Source organism: Narcine bancroftii, chromosome 5 (genome assembly GCF_036971445.1).
Source record: "Narcine bancroftii isolate sNarBan1 chromosome 5, sNarBan1.hap1, whole genome shotgun sequence".
Classification (NCBI taxonomy): domain Eukaryota; kingdom Metazoa; phylum Chordata; class Chondrichthyes; order Torpediniformes; family Narcinidae; genus Narcine; species Narcine bancroftii.
In genome coordinates this window covers 41,371,227-41,385,426 of record NC_091473.1, presented here as the reverse complement: position 1 = coordinate 41,385,426, position 14,200 = coordinate 41,371,227, and the positions used below count along the sequence as shown (strand labels likewise).

The 14,200-nt window shown below is 39.8% G+C and overlaps 1 protein-coding gene across 1 annotated transcript in view; it reads right to left on the bottom strand.

Moving 5' to 3' along the window:
* ippk (inositol 1,3,4,5,6-pentakisphosphate 2-kinase) overlaps positions 1–14,200 on the bottom strand; it is a 78,928-nt gene that overhangs the window by 32,671 nt on the left and 32,057 nt on the right. The window contains exons 4-6 of the mRNA XM_069937243.1: positions 12,084–12,150; positions 4,889–5,010; positions 2,300–2,389 (exon numbers count right to left, since the gene is read on the bottom strand). Of these exons, the coding sequence (XP_069793344.1) occupies positions 2,300–2,389; positions 4,889–5,010; positions 12,084–12,150 (279 nt within the window). The remainder of the gene's footprint in view (positions 1–2,299; positions 2,390–4,888; positions 5,011–12,083; positions 12,151–14,200) is intronic.

The following is a 14,200-nucleotide window of genomic DNA, read 5'->3' as shown; positions in this document are numbered from 1 at the left end:
TAAGGTATAATATATCCAATCTGGCCCCTGGGATTTAGCATCCTAATGCCTTTCAGAAGCTCCAAAGCCACATCTTTCTTAACCTCCACATGTTCCAGCACATTAGCCTACTCTAAGCTGACCTCACATTCATCAAGATCCTTCTCCCTGGTGAATATTGCTCTGCCACCTCCAGACATGTTACCCCCTTTATCCCAGAGCTGTCCTAACCTCACTCCAGTGTTACGAGCCCAGAGGACCCCAAAACCCAGCATCAATAAAGATTCACCAAGACAAATGGTTACTTAAACAAAAGTTGCTTTTAATTATCTTTAAACATGAAAACAGGATCAAACTTTAACTTATCACCATTAACTAACCTAACTTAACACCCCCCCCCTCTAATTCTAAGCGCACATGGTTCACAGTCCAATTTCATTTCTCATTCCTCCAAGTTCACTGGTTGCAGGCAATTCTAGTACTGTGCATAGAATTTAACATTTCACCAGGCTATAGTGCTTGAAAGGTAAACAGTTACTGCTCAGGAAGGTTCTTGTCGGTTTTCAGAGATAGATTTATTGTTCCTTTTTAATCAGCCACTTCAGAGTCTTGCTGATGAAACTTGCCCCTTTAGGGTTCTCCAGATGATAACCTCTTTCTTTCAGGTCACCACAGAGTTCCCTTTTGCTTCTTATTCCAAGTGAAACATTTGACAGCCAGCCTTCTCCTCTTGCATGAATCACAAGGGCTTTGACCAGGCCATCTTCCAAGTAGGGGACTTTTCATAAGCTTGCCAGCTTGTCCTGTTCCAGTCCCAGCTACTGTCTGCTGGCTGTAACACTGTACAAATGATATCTGTGTGTGTCTCTCTCAGAGAAAAAGCCTGTTTGACTCTCTCACCTTGCAAAACCACATGACCTTCTCAGAACAGCAAGTTCTCTTCCTGACAGCAGCGGCTCCAACATGCTCTTTCATCTATTGCCTTTTGTAAACAATAATCCATTAGTGAAGTTTCTTGAGCACTCTTCAAAAGCTCTTGCAAAAGCTCTGGAGCCGATATGTCTACCATGGTGCAGAGCTCCAGTATTTTAAATAAGATCGGTTTTAAAGTGTTTGTATGTGATCTTTCCCAATTTATCTCCCAAAAACATATCTATATACATCTATATATTCTGTCACACCAGTCATCCTCCTTTTCTTCACATATGTGTATAACACCTTGAGGATTTCCTTAATCCTATTTGCCAAGGCCTTCTTGTGTCACCTTCTAAAAATACAGTAAAACCTCATTAGAACGTAATAGTTGCGGTCCAAGATTTCAGCAGAGTTGCGGAACAGATGCATACATGTCAGAGTGCCCACGGATAATCAAACCCAAATAGCCCCCCTCCCCGTTGCCGTCAGCCCCCCTCCGTCGTGGGACGTCAGGGTTGGAGCAGCCGGCGCAGAACTACAGGGCTGGGGCTGTCCGAGCAGCGGGGAGGGGGCTGTCAGGAGGTTGACCCTGCCACGACTCAGGAGCTGGCGTATGCTCCGCGGCATTTCTCCCCACTGCGGACCTTTCAGGTGGCAGAACACTGCCTTCAGCGCTGCCACCTGAACATCCCTTTGCAGACACCCACAGCCACTCCGGAGCCGCATTCTCCTGGCAATTCCATCTGAAAGCGGCTTATAACTAACAATTTCAATGAAAGAAAGCAAGCACATTCTTTTAATATTGGGTATTCTGAATTTTAATCAACATTTGCAAAGTTTGGGGTCCACAGACACCCGCACTATAAGCGATTCCACGGATTAACGAATAGTATTTTAACGAGGTTTCACTGTACCAAGTCCCCCTTAAAAGCTCCTTCTCTGCTACATTACAATTCTCATGAGCCCTGCTTGATTTTTCTATTTTTCTATTTCTGTTCACATACTATGTCATGAATCCTTTTTGGACACAATGAACAAATTCTGTTCCATTTAACCCTTTTTAATTAGTTCAAGAAGGATTCATATCATCACTGATTGAATAATTTTCTTTTTTTTTTAATTTTGCTTAGACTAGGGAGAACTTTAACTTAGTTTGCATGAAGCAAGGTTAGGTACAGATAGTGACTTTTGGAGTTAAAGGAAGAAGCTATCAGAATGAAGAGAATTACAAATATGCAGCTTAAACCACGATAAATGTACTCCATACAATAATTTTCAAAACCTGAGCAGACTTACAAATATTTTCTTGAACATAGCATTACTGATACAAAAATAATTCCATAGTTGAGGGAATGGATCAAGTTATACTTCTTAGAAATATAATAGATAAGAAAATTACAGGTACCTTTAAATGCTGGTGCATGCAATAACGGCAGACACTCCGTTTAATCTCCTTGGCAATGTGACTTGAGAAAGGGATAAATCCACATTTAGGCTGAAAAGGAAATGCAGACTATATACCAGTACAAATACAGGTCATTACTATCTAATTTTAAAAATTGGATACATTTGAAATAGAGCTACTGAAGGCTGCAAGAGTACACAAAGTCCATCATAAAAGAAACTAACCAAAAAAAGTAGAAAATCATATACTGGAGTTGTCAGATATATATGCACACATGACAATTCAGATGGTATTTCATTACATCTTCAATAGTTATAACAAATGTCAAACAAAATTATTTATTCTTGCAATTTCGTAAGCCACGTCACTAGCAAAGCCTGCACTTTTAAAGCATCGCAAGGTGCTATTAAATTACTTCAGTCCAGGTGGTCAAAGTACTCCACGTGGGTTTTGAGTGAAGGCAATGTACAGGTGTGCACCACTTAATGTCTGAACACGTACAAGTCAGCGGTCTGATAGGGTTGTAATGAGTTCAGTCAGAAATTCCAATCAGAAAAATGCAAGATTGGGATGTAGTTGGAACTGAAGAAGAGGCAAGGGGAAAAAGGAAACTGCAGAAGAACACTTACAGAAGAGGTTCACTGTTCAGGGGTTAGCCAATCTCTTTGCAGACCTTAACAGCTTGGTGAAGAGATGGACCCAAACACTGAATGCTTTTCCCTGATAGAGAGGAATGCTCATGCAGAGTTTTCTGCATATAAAGAAATGCATGAAGAAAAGAAAAAGCAAACTAGGCAAACAACACTGGACATTTTCCTGAAGAAGCCAACACCTCCCCAAGAGGAGCCTCAGCCAGGTTCTTCAGGCCTTACAGAGTGACAATTCATCAATGGAGGTGATTTGACCTGAAACTCTTCCAGTGGATCACTATGAGGAGGTTGAGAACAGAGATGTGGATGATTCTAATCCTCTAAATTGTATGCGATATGGACTAAGTATCTACATAAAAGTTTAAAAATTGAAAAAAGTTAGTTTAATTTAATCGCAAGTTCAGTATCTCATATAGTTTTGCTAAGTATATGCAGTAATATGGTGTTCGCACAACATCCACATCGTGTAAAGCCCAGCTTCACAGAACATATCATGGACGTTAAGCGGCACATACCTGTATATCTAGTAAATATTTGATGATTAGGTGTCTTCTTTGGCTTGGCTTCGCGGACGAAGATTTATGGAGGGGGTAAAAAGTCCACGTCAGCTGCAGGCTCGTTTGTGGCTGACCAGTCCGATGCGGGACAGGCAGACACGATTGCAGCGGTTGCAAGGGAAAATTGGTTGGTTGGGGTTGGGTGTTGGGTTTTTCCTCCTTTGCCTTTTGTCAGTGAGGTGGGCTCTGCGGTCTTCTTCAAAGGAGGCTGCTGCCCGCCAAACTGTGAGGCGCCAAGATGCACGGTTTGAGGCGTTATCAGCCCACTGGCGGTGGTCAATGTGGCAGGCACTAAGAGATTTCTTTAGGCAGTCCTTGTACCTTTTCTTTGGTGCACCTCTGTCACGGTGGCCAGTGGAGAGCTCGCCATATAATACGATCTTGGGAAGGCGATGGTCCTCCATTCTGGAGACGTGACCCATCCAGCGCAGCTGGATCTTCAGCAGCGTGGACTCGATGCTGTCGACCTCTGCCATCTCGAGTACCTCGACGTTAGGGGTGTGAGCGCTCCAATGGATGTTGAGGATGGAGCGGAGACAACGCTGGTGGAAGCGTTCTAGGAGCCGTAGGTGGTGCCGGTAGAGGACCCATGATTCGGAGCCGAACAGGAGTGTGGGTATGACAACGGCTCTGTATACGCTTATCTTTGTGAGGTTTTTCAGTTGGTTGTTTTTCCAGACTCTTTTGTGTAGTCTTCCAAAGTCGCTATTTGCCTTGGCGAGTCTGTTGTCTATCTCATTGTCGATCCTTGCATCTGATGAAATGGTGCAGCCGAGATAGGTAAACTGGTTGACCGTTTTGAGTTTTGTGTGCCCGATGGAGATGTGGGGGGGCTGGTAGTCATGGTGGGGAGCTGGCTGATGGAGGACCTCAGTTTTCTTCAGGCTGACTTCCAGGCCAAACATTTTGGCAGTTTCCGCAAAGCAGGACGTCAAGCGCTGAAGAGCTGGCTCTGAATGGGCAACTAAAGCGGCATCATCTGCAAAGAGTAGTTCACGGACAAGTTTCTCTTGTGTCTTGGTGTGAGCTTGCAGGCGCCTCAGATTGAAGAGACTGCCATGATTAGGTGTAGGGCTACTGAAAGAACATCACTGAACTTTAGGTATCTATTGCCCAAACTTCACTTAAAGTAGTTCAAACTGATAATTCACGCAATATCCCAAGAACAACTTGGATATAAATGACAAGGCACATTTTGCTTGAATATACCATATTTATATTTTAAAATGGAAGTCAAACAAAAAAAAAAGGAAACTGAGACACAAGGTATGCAAAAATGTAATTTCTTAACAGGAAGGGAGAAAAGTACCACAGATCCTTGAACTTTTAACATATATGGTTAATATCCCACTGAAAATTCTTGTGTTCATCCTCAAAATTACCTTAATTTCTATACAGAGGGGCGGTCGTTTTTCCATTTGATGGGAAGTTTGGAATTTAGTGAGATCTGGAAGGCATAATGTATATCCACTGAAGGCATCCATTACTTTATTGCAACGAGATTCTGCAAAGTAAAATTAAGAGGCATTTCCAATGACAAAATTAAACTACAATTTTATTCTGCAACAAGACAAAAGCCATCAAATTCAAAATTAGTTTATGAATGTTGATAAAAGTCCATAAATATATTTTGTGTTTATGATATAATCTTAACAGATAAAACTTTGATTTTTTTTTATTAAACAATGCTGGAACAGTGATGGATACAAGTAAACAGGACACAAGGTAATAATGGTGATGTACAGCAGAGAAACAGGCCCTTCAGTCCACTGTATTTATGCTGACCATTACTACTATCTACATTCATCCCACTTTAATGCATTTCTTCCATAATCCTCTACAATCACAACTCCTCCACAAAACATCAAGTGAATCTTTCCCAGATACGAGCAGGCCATACAGGTTCTCAGGTTTCCAATGCTATTCAATGTGATCTACCCCAGACCTGACCTCTTCTATAGATTCAAATTCAGATTAAATAGCCTTCAATTTCCAAGTCTTTTAAAAATCAAATTGCTATTTAAATACTCCCCATTATCTGGCCTCCATATCCGTTAGCAATTAGAGAATTCAGGAGTTTCACCACCAATAAAAATTCTCATGCACTTTAGTTTTCAATTTCAGGTCAAGTTTTCTTCTGGTTGGAAAATCATGTACCTTGTCATACCCAATCAGGACTTTTCATGTTTCAATACGTTTGCTCCTCATTTTTCAAAATTCAAAAAAATATTGATCCAATTTTTTTTATGCTCATGATCCCACATGCAGGATTTGTGATAAATAAGCTATTTGTAGCTATCTCTAAGTTTGTGCATATGCATCTCTTGGTAACTGAAAAAAAATACTACTTGTACTTAAAGAGACTTCATCTCTTGTCAGATAAGAGAAACAAAACTGCAGATGATGGAATCTTGTGCAAACATTGATATGCTGATGAATCTCGGCAGTTCAGGCAGCATCCACTGGCAGAAACAGAGTCAATGCTTCAAGTCAGTCCCATTGTGCGATGGAACATTTCTACCCATGTATGCTGCCTGATAGGACAAGTTCCTCTCAGTTTCTTCATCACTTCTCCTTTCTCCAACTCACATGCACCTCATATTCACCAAATTAAATTTACCCATGTCCAACTATTCTTCCAGCTTGTCCATATTTCCCTGGAGTCCATTGTGTTTATTGCACTTCTACATTTCAAATCAACACACAACAGAACCTCAAATACCATTTCTCCATCCAGTCTTTAATTTAAAGAAAAAGCAAGTCTACCCATCGTGCTGTTGCTTCATTTTACTTAACAAGTTTAACATATGGCATGATACTCAACATCACTGCACAGACTTCACCTCCAAATATTTAAAATTCAGTTAACCATGAAATTTTGACAACAACAAATCTTATTTATTGGTCCAAGCTGACAAATTGGTCAGACTCAGACTTTGTGTGGGTAAATTAAATGCAGAATATCACATGGAAGTTTGAAAAAACCTTCTCGTCTTTGTAGCACTTTCAACAAGGTTATAGGGGGACTTCAAGATGCAGGTTGATTGAATAAATCAGGTTGGCACTTGATCCCAAGAAAATAAATTTGTAGCATGCCAATGAGGTGGATTTAGAGTAAGTAGGAAAAAGGCAATTGTGGATTTGGTGCTTTGCAAAGATAAAGGAAGCTTAAGGTTAAGAAACCCTCAGGAGAGTGATCACAAGTATGATGGAATTTACTCTGCAGTTTGAGAGGGCAAACCTAAAAATCAGATGTGCCAGTATCAGTTGAGTAAAGGTAACTACATGAAAGAGGAGCTGGCCAAAGTTGATTGGAAGGGGACCCTAGCAGGGACAATAACAGTAAAGCAGCAACAGCATGAATTTCTGTAAGTCATTTGGAAGACAGGGGAATTGTTACATCCCAAAGAAGCAGCAGCATTCTAAAAGAAGGATGAGGCAACCGTGGATGACAGGGGAAATCAAATACAGCACAAAAACAAAAGTATAGAGCATTACAAAAAATTAGCAGGAAGCCAGAGGATTGGGTAGCTTTTAAAAAACCAACAGAAGGCAACTAAAAATAGTAGTAAGGGAAGAAAAGATGATATGAGGAAAACTACCAATAAAATAAAAGAGGATACCAAAAGTCTTTTTTCAGATTTGCTAAAAGACAAGAGTGGACATCGGACCACTAGAAAATGACACTAGAGGAATGGTAACAGGGAACAAAGAAATGATAGATGAACTGAAAAGGTATTTTGCACCATTCTTCTCTATGGAAGATATCTGCAACATGCCAAAAATTCAAGAGTTAGTGGGCAAGTTAATGTCATTACTATTACCAAGAAAGTGCTGAGGAGGGTGAGGGGTCTGAAATGGAGAGGTCAACTGGACCAGATGGGTATATGGCCCAGGGTTCTGATAAAAGTGGCTGAGAGATTGCAGATGAATTAGCAGTGATTTTAAGAATCACTGTTCAGAAATGGTTACAGAGGCTTGGAAAATTGCAAAAGGTCACTCCATTCATTAAGAAGAGAAATAGGCAAAAGACAGGAAATTATAGGCCCATTGTCCTGACTTCCGTGATGGTTAAAATTCTGGAGTTCATTATTAAGGATGAGGTTTTGGGTTACTTGAAAGCACATGGATGAATAGGCAAAGTCAGCAAAGCTTCCTTCAGGGGAGATCTTGCCGGACTAATCTGGTAGAATTCTTTCAGGAAGTAACAGGCAAGATAGACAAAGGATTAATATTCACTTAAATTTTCAGATGGCCTTGGACAAGGTGCTGCACATGAAGATGCTGAACAAGACTGGAACCCATGATAGAATAGGAAAAGAATTAACATGGATAGAAGATTGTTAGAAGCCAAGGAGTGAGAATAAAGGGGCCCTTTTCCGGCTATAGTTACCAGTGGTGTTCTGTAGGGGTCAGTGTTCGCTCCATTACTTTTCACTTTAAATATTAATGATTTGGACAATGGAATTGATAGCTTTGTGGCCACATTTGCAGATGATACAAAGAGAGGTGGAGGGTAGGTCATGTCGAGTTCTGCAGAGGGTCTTAAATTAGACAAATAGGGAAAGTGGCAGATATAATACAGCATTGGGAAGTGAATGGTTATGCATTTTGATAGAAAGAATAATAACAAAGACTATTTTCAAAATAGGGAGAGAATTCAGAAAGCAGAAGTACTTGGGAGTTCTGGTGCAGGATTCCCCAAAAAAATCAACTTGTGGACTGAATCAGTGATAATGAAGGCAAATACAATGTTAGCATTCATTTTGAGAGGACAAAATATCAAAGCAAGGATGTCATGCCGAGACTTCACAAGGCATCAGTCAGACCACATTTAGAGTAATATGAGCAGTTTTAGGCCCTATATCCAAGTAATGATGCACGATTAAGTGTGGAAGAGTGCAGAGGAGGCTTACAAAAATGATCCCAGGGATTATAGGCTTAACATAGGAGCATTTGATGTTTCTGGGCCTGTACTTGCCAGAGTTTAAAAGAGGGGAGTCTCATTGAAATCTACCAGATATTGAAAGGGCTGAATAGAATGGACATGGAAAAGATTATTCCAGTGGTGGGAAAAACTAGGACCAGAGGACATTTGCCTCAGAATGAAAATACAGCCTTTTAAAATAAAGAAATTTCTTCAGCCCAAGAGTGGTAAACCTATGGAATTCATTGCCATAGACAGCTGTGGAGGTTAATTCTTTGGATTAGCAGAGGTGTCAGGGATAAACCAGGAGAATGATGTTAAGAGCAAAAAAATAAATCAGCCATGATTCAAAAGGCACAGCATACTCAATGGGCCGAATTGTCCAATTTTGCTCCTACATCTTATGCTCCAAAACCACAAGATATTCTGCTAGTATTCAGTCTTCATCTTGATATTATGCTTCCCATCTTTCACATTTTTTAAGTTCATACCATCTGGTTGCCACTTGTTGTTTTTATAAATTTCAAGGAACATCATGTGGAGGCAAACATCTTGGAAATTCTTTGTTGAATCTTTCCTCTAAATCTTACCGACATTAGTTTTCAAAAAATATTTGTGGGTGCTTGTGCCAGAATTTCATTTTTATTGATAACATTTTTATTTTTAAGCCATTTGGCAGGAAGAGAAAAGTAGGTCAGAAATAAAGAATAACAGCACCAGATCAAAGCAGGTGGTAGAATAAAGCCCAATCTAGAAAATCAAGCATCTCAACTACATTTACACGACACCTGAATGAAACTAAACTGTTTAGCCAACCATTCAAGAAACTAAACTGAACCTAACCAATGTAATTTCTTTCTGGCCCTCATTAATTTTTTTAAATATTCTTCAAACTTCATTCTAGTGGTGGAAAAATCTAGGACCAGAGGACACAGGCTCAGAATAAAAATACAGCCTTTTAGAATGTTTTTTCTGTGTAACCCTACTGAAATTAATTGGGAAAAAAAGAAAATGCTTAGCATTCTCAGCAGTGCAACATCTTTTTCCAGAGAAGTGCAGGTTATGTATGGTTTTGTTTTCACCATACATAACCAACCACAGATATTTTCAGTCAGATTGATACAACCACTGCACTTCATATAATTAATTTTATATTTAAATTCCTCCAGTTTACTTGTGCTCCTACCACTGCAAGTTATACGAGTGAGGATGTGGGATTGATAATTCAATCTCAGTCCACAGCACCCATTCCAGATCTTTGAAACTACATTTACAGCCAAAGAATCAACTGTATTCATTAGTTGATCATCTCCAGGAATAAATGGTAACATTTAAACCAAGATCAGGAGACAGTCCTATATGCACAGTGCTCTAGAGCACACATGTCAAACTCTGGCCCGCGATATAATTATATTTGGCCCGCAAGATCATATTAAATATATATTAGAGTTGGCCCGCTGGCCGCCGCGCCAGTATAGCGCATGCACACTGAAGGTGAAAATGAAGATACCGGAGGTGTGGAGGGATCTCAGAGTCCCGAATCCCGGGGATCGGAGCGCCGCACTCAGCCCGCCCGGCTCCCGGACACACAGACGCGGCTGGAGTTGGGGACCATCCTCGCTGGGTCTGTGCTTCAGCGGCGACGCCGAACCGAACATCTCGTTGGCGATGCCTTCCCCCTCGCTCCATGCGTGGTGGACCCTGCCTCCCGCTCCTTTTGTTGGAGACGAGCCCGGCGCCGTGAGATCGCAGTTTAATCCCTCTCCAACCATGGGAGGGGGGTGGGAGCAACGCGCTCTTCTCAGCCAATTCCTCCACTGCCCCGGATGCCGGCGTTTCAACGGGGGGTTCGGGTGCCTTCGTCAGGCGACCGACCTGTTGGTCCAAGACAAGGGGAGAGCGTACAAACTCCACACAGACAGCACCTGAACTCGGGTGAACGTGGAGCTGCGACCCCACATTCCACATCAGGACTGTGTGTAAGATTGGGAGCAGTGAGACGGAAGCTTATTTTATTCCTGTGATTTAAGCCTTTCTTGGGGTGGGGGGGGTCCTTCTCTGACCACTTGCCTAACAATTAACCTAATCAGATGTGGAGTTACCACAATACAACAGTTCTCAACCTTTTTCTTTCAACTCGCATCCCTGTGCCATTGGTGCTCTGTGATTAGTAAGGAATTGCTTAAGGTGGTATGTGGGTGGGAAGAAAAAGTTTGAAGACCACTGCTTTAATCATCCCTCATTGACTCGTCATGTGCACGGTTTCAGAACGCTAAAGGAAATGGGCCAATGACAATTTTTCTCAAGCAAAATATTTCAGTAACAATTGGGTCTAGAGCAGTGATTCTCACCCTTTCCTTCCCACTCACATCCCACCTTAAGCAATCCCTTACTAATTACAGAGTTCCGATGGCATAGGGCACACATGTCAAACTCTGGCCCGCGACTCACGGTGACGGGGCCGCTGATCCGCCGAGATGCCGCCCTGCAGCGAGAGCCGATGCCCCCGCACTGTCGTTGTCCAACCCGATCGCCCGCAAACCCCGCCCTCCCGCACACAGGCCTGAGTAAGGCTTATGAACTTTAATCTCAGGTTAAAACGATCTTCCAATAGTTTCATGTCACAGTGATAAATATATTCCTGGTTAAAAATGGTCCTGCACCTGGATACAAGCTCATTAGGCATAAAACTTGAAAAGTGTGTAAATCAAAGGATATCTGTACCAATAGAAAAAGGGCATGGCAAATAATCCTGCTAGAGTTCATGCCCACAATCAGTCACCCATTTGATTGTTTCAGGAATCATGTTATTCTCCCACATTCTCAATAGCCCTCAGATTTTACTATTCGACAGCACACTAGCAACATTTGACAAATCCTCTACAGAGAAATATTATTTATTGAATATTTTATTTCTCATTTGTTAATGCTTCTGGAAAGAGTTTATCCAAAACTATTATTAAACATTGAAAGAAGAGAAAACATGCAGATGTTGTTGAAAATTTTCAATAAATATTTAGTTCGGCCCTCGACTTAGTCCAAGTTTTTAATTTTGGCCCTCCGTGAATTTCAGTTTGACACCCCTGCTCTAGAGCTATAGAGCAAATAATTTGTATCCACTTGACCTGAATTGCCAGACCCAAACCCATATGCTTCAAAAGCTGGATTTATCAACCTGGATCTGGACTCTGATCTAATACTGACAACAAGTCTCTGGTCTAGTATCCAACAGGACTGACTGAGTCTACAAGCGAGTCCATCCATGTTCTCTGGACACTACAGTGCTCCATCATCTTAATGTCATGGACAACTGAGCCGACTTGGATCCCTGGGAAACAGTGGCAAGCAACAGCTGTGGCAGCTCTTGTGTAACTAACCCTTGTAAGCTTTTGAAGAGAGTGAAACACAAAAGTCTGCAGACACTGGGATTGCAGTGAAAGCACACCAAAATGCTGGAAGAACTAAGCTGGTCATTCAGTATCCATAGGAGACAAAGATATATTACTGAAGTTCCAGGCTTTTGAAGAAACTGGAGACTTGAATCCCAAAGTAAAAGCAAAAGTTAGTTTGTTTTTTTTTTTAAAAACCCAAAAAGTAATATCTGTTCAATTCTTGAATTTTCAACACAACGTTTCCAATTTCCATTGTACCTGGCCTTTCTGGCTGGATTTTCAATGCCAGTTGTCTTACAAAGTCCAGTGGGAGCTGTATAACCTCCTGAAAAGAAAAAAAAGGTGGATTAAATACAAATATTCACACATGTTATCTCACTAATTTCAGTCTCACTTTGCAACTCAATTCCAAATGTTTTATGATCTATTTTAAGCTTTGCAACTGAACAGTTTTACAATTTTGATTTTGGACTGTTGAATAATCTCCTGAACTGTGCAAGATCACAGACTAACCAGCATCATTTCATGGGTAGAAGTTTCCCATTGTTTTTTTACTTTTCAAAGGCAAATTAATATGGACATATGCCTAACATTTAATCTTTTTGAAAAATACATTTGCGTCATAAAAAACAACCTGGACAGTGCAGCTTTTGTGCCTGCAAGTTACTATTGAAGACTTGACACTCTTCCACCAGGACTATCATTTTTGTTAACTTCTCAATATTTTTCGTAAAGTGGCCTGATGAAAAAAACAGCATTGCTATTAATTTCTGTGGCAAGATTACAACTTTTTAAATCTGCTACATAGAAACTTTAAAAGGTTTAATGTCACATTAACGGATAATTCCAATCCAACAAATGCTGAATCTAAAAAAAAGTGCAATTATTCCCTTAAAGCTAAATGAAGTTTAAAAGTTCATTTGTCAATCTTGAGTTCATTCTCTGTGGAATGAGAGATAAAAGTGATTTTATATATATGTATAAAACTGTTCATTGTAAAAGAACTTTGCCATTTCCACCACACAAAAATATTATCTTCACTCCTGAAATATCTAAGAAACAGAACACATCTCTCTCTCAAGTAGCCCTTTAGTATTTACAATTCCAAATAAACAAAACCAGCTATCTAATCTCTGTTCACAACTAAGATATTCTCATCCCAGCATGCTCAAACCTCATCCAGTGCAATCACTTTTTCCAGTAAAATAATGACTACCACTGCTGTCAAATTTGTTGTCTGCAAAGTTACATGACCAATTTTCCAACATAAAAGGAATTTTTCCACATTTTTAAACCCATCATCTTTTTTCAATTTACCTTACTTTACTATTTTCAGGACCTTTTTTTAAAAACTTTATTTAAAAGCTTTTTGAACAGCATACAATGAAATAACATATAAAAATTGATTTTTTTTCTATATTAAAAAAAACAAGAACCCCTCCCCACCCTCCCACCTCTTCAGCCAGCTCCCTTAAGGGGAGCCAAATATAAAAACAGAACAAAATATATACAATATTTCAAAGTAATTCCAAATTCATATATTCCAAATAAGAAGACCAAATTTTTACAAAAAAGGAATAATTATCATGCAAGTTACATCTAATTTTTTCCATAGTAATATAAACTCTCAATTCATTATGCCAACGTGCTATATTAATCTCCACGTTATCTTTCCAAGTACTAGCTACACATTTTCATGCTAGATAACACTAAACGAACAGATGCAATCTGAAATTTATCCAACCCCAATCCCTTCAAAGAGACCATATAGCCCAGCAAAAAATTTAAAATAAAAATTAGAAAAAAAAAAAAATCGATAATTTTGAATAATTTTTCCAAGATCAACCTAATTCTTCCCAAAATAGTTGCACTTTAACACGACCAAACGGCATATAAAAAAAGTTTCAGCACATAATGAATAATATGTATGAAGAGATTAGTTTTGTGAAGAAAGATATGACTGCAGTTAAAAGTGATGTTAGTAGATGTATAAAAACAGTACAGGAATTTTGTTTTTAAATTGAAGAAGCTTTTTTTGAATGCAAGAACCAAGTGGATCATAACAGAGAAAAAATGGAGGATTCTTTTGTGGTTTGGGGGATTTAGAAGAAGAAATTACTGAAGAAGATTGATTTATTAGAGAATCAGGGTCAAAGAAATAATGTAAAAATAGTAGGTCTTCCAGAAGATATGGAAGGTTCAGATCCGGTAAAGTTTTTTGAGAAATGGATTCCTGGGGGCATGGCAAGATGGCCTAGAGTCTAGACGTGCAATCTCGACCTCTCTGGCCAGACTTTTAAATATCTGTTTTTTAACCCTTTGTTTTCAAGTTTAAACTTTTTAAATTTTAAAGTATTAAGAAATTATTATGGCCA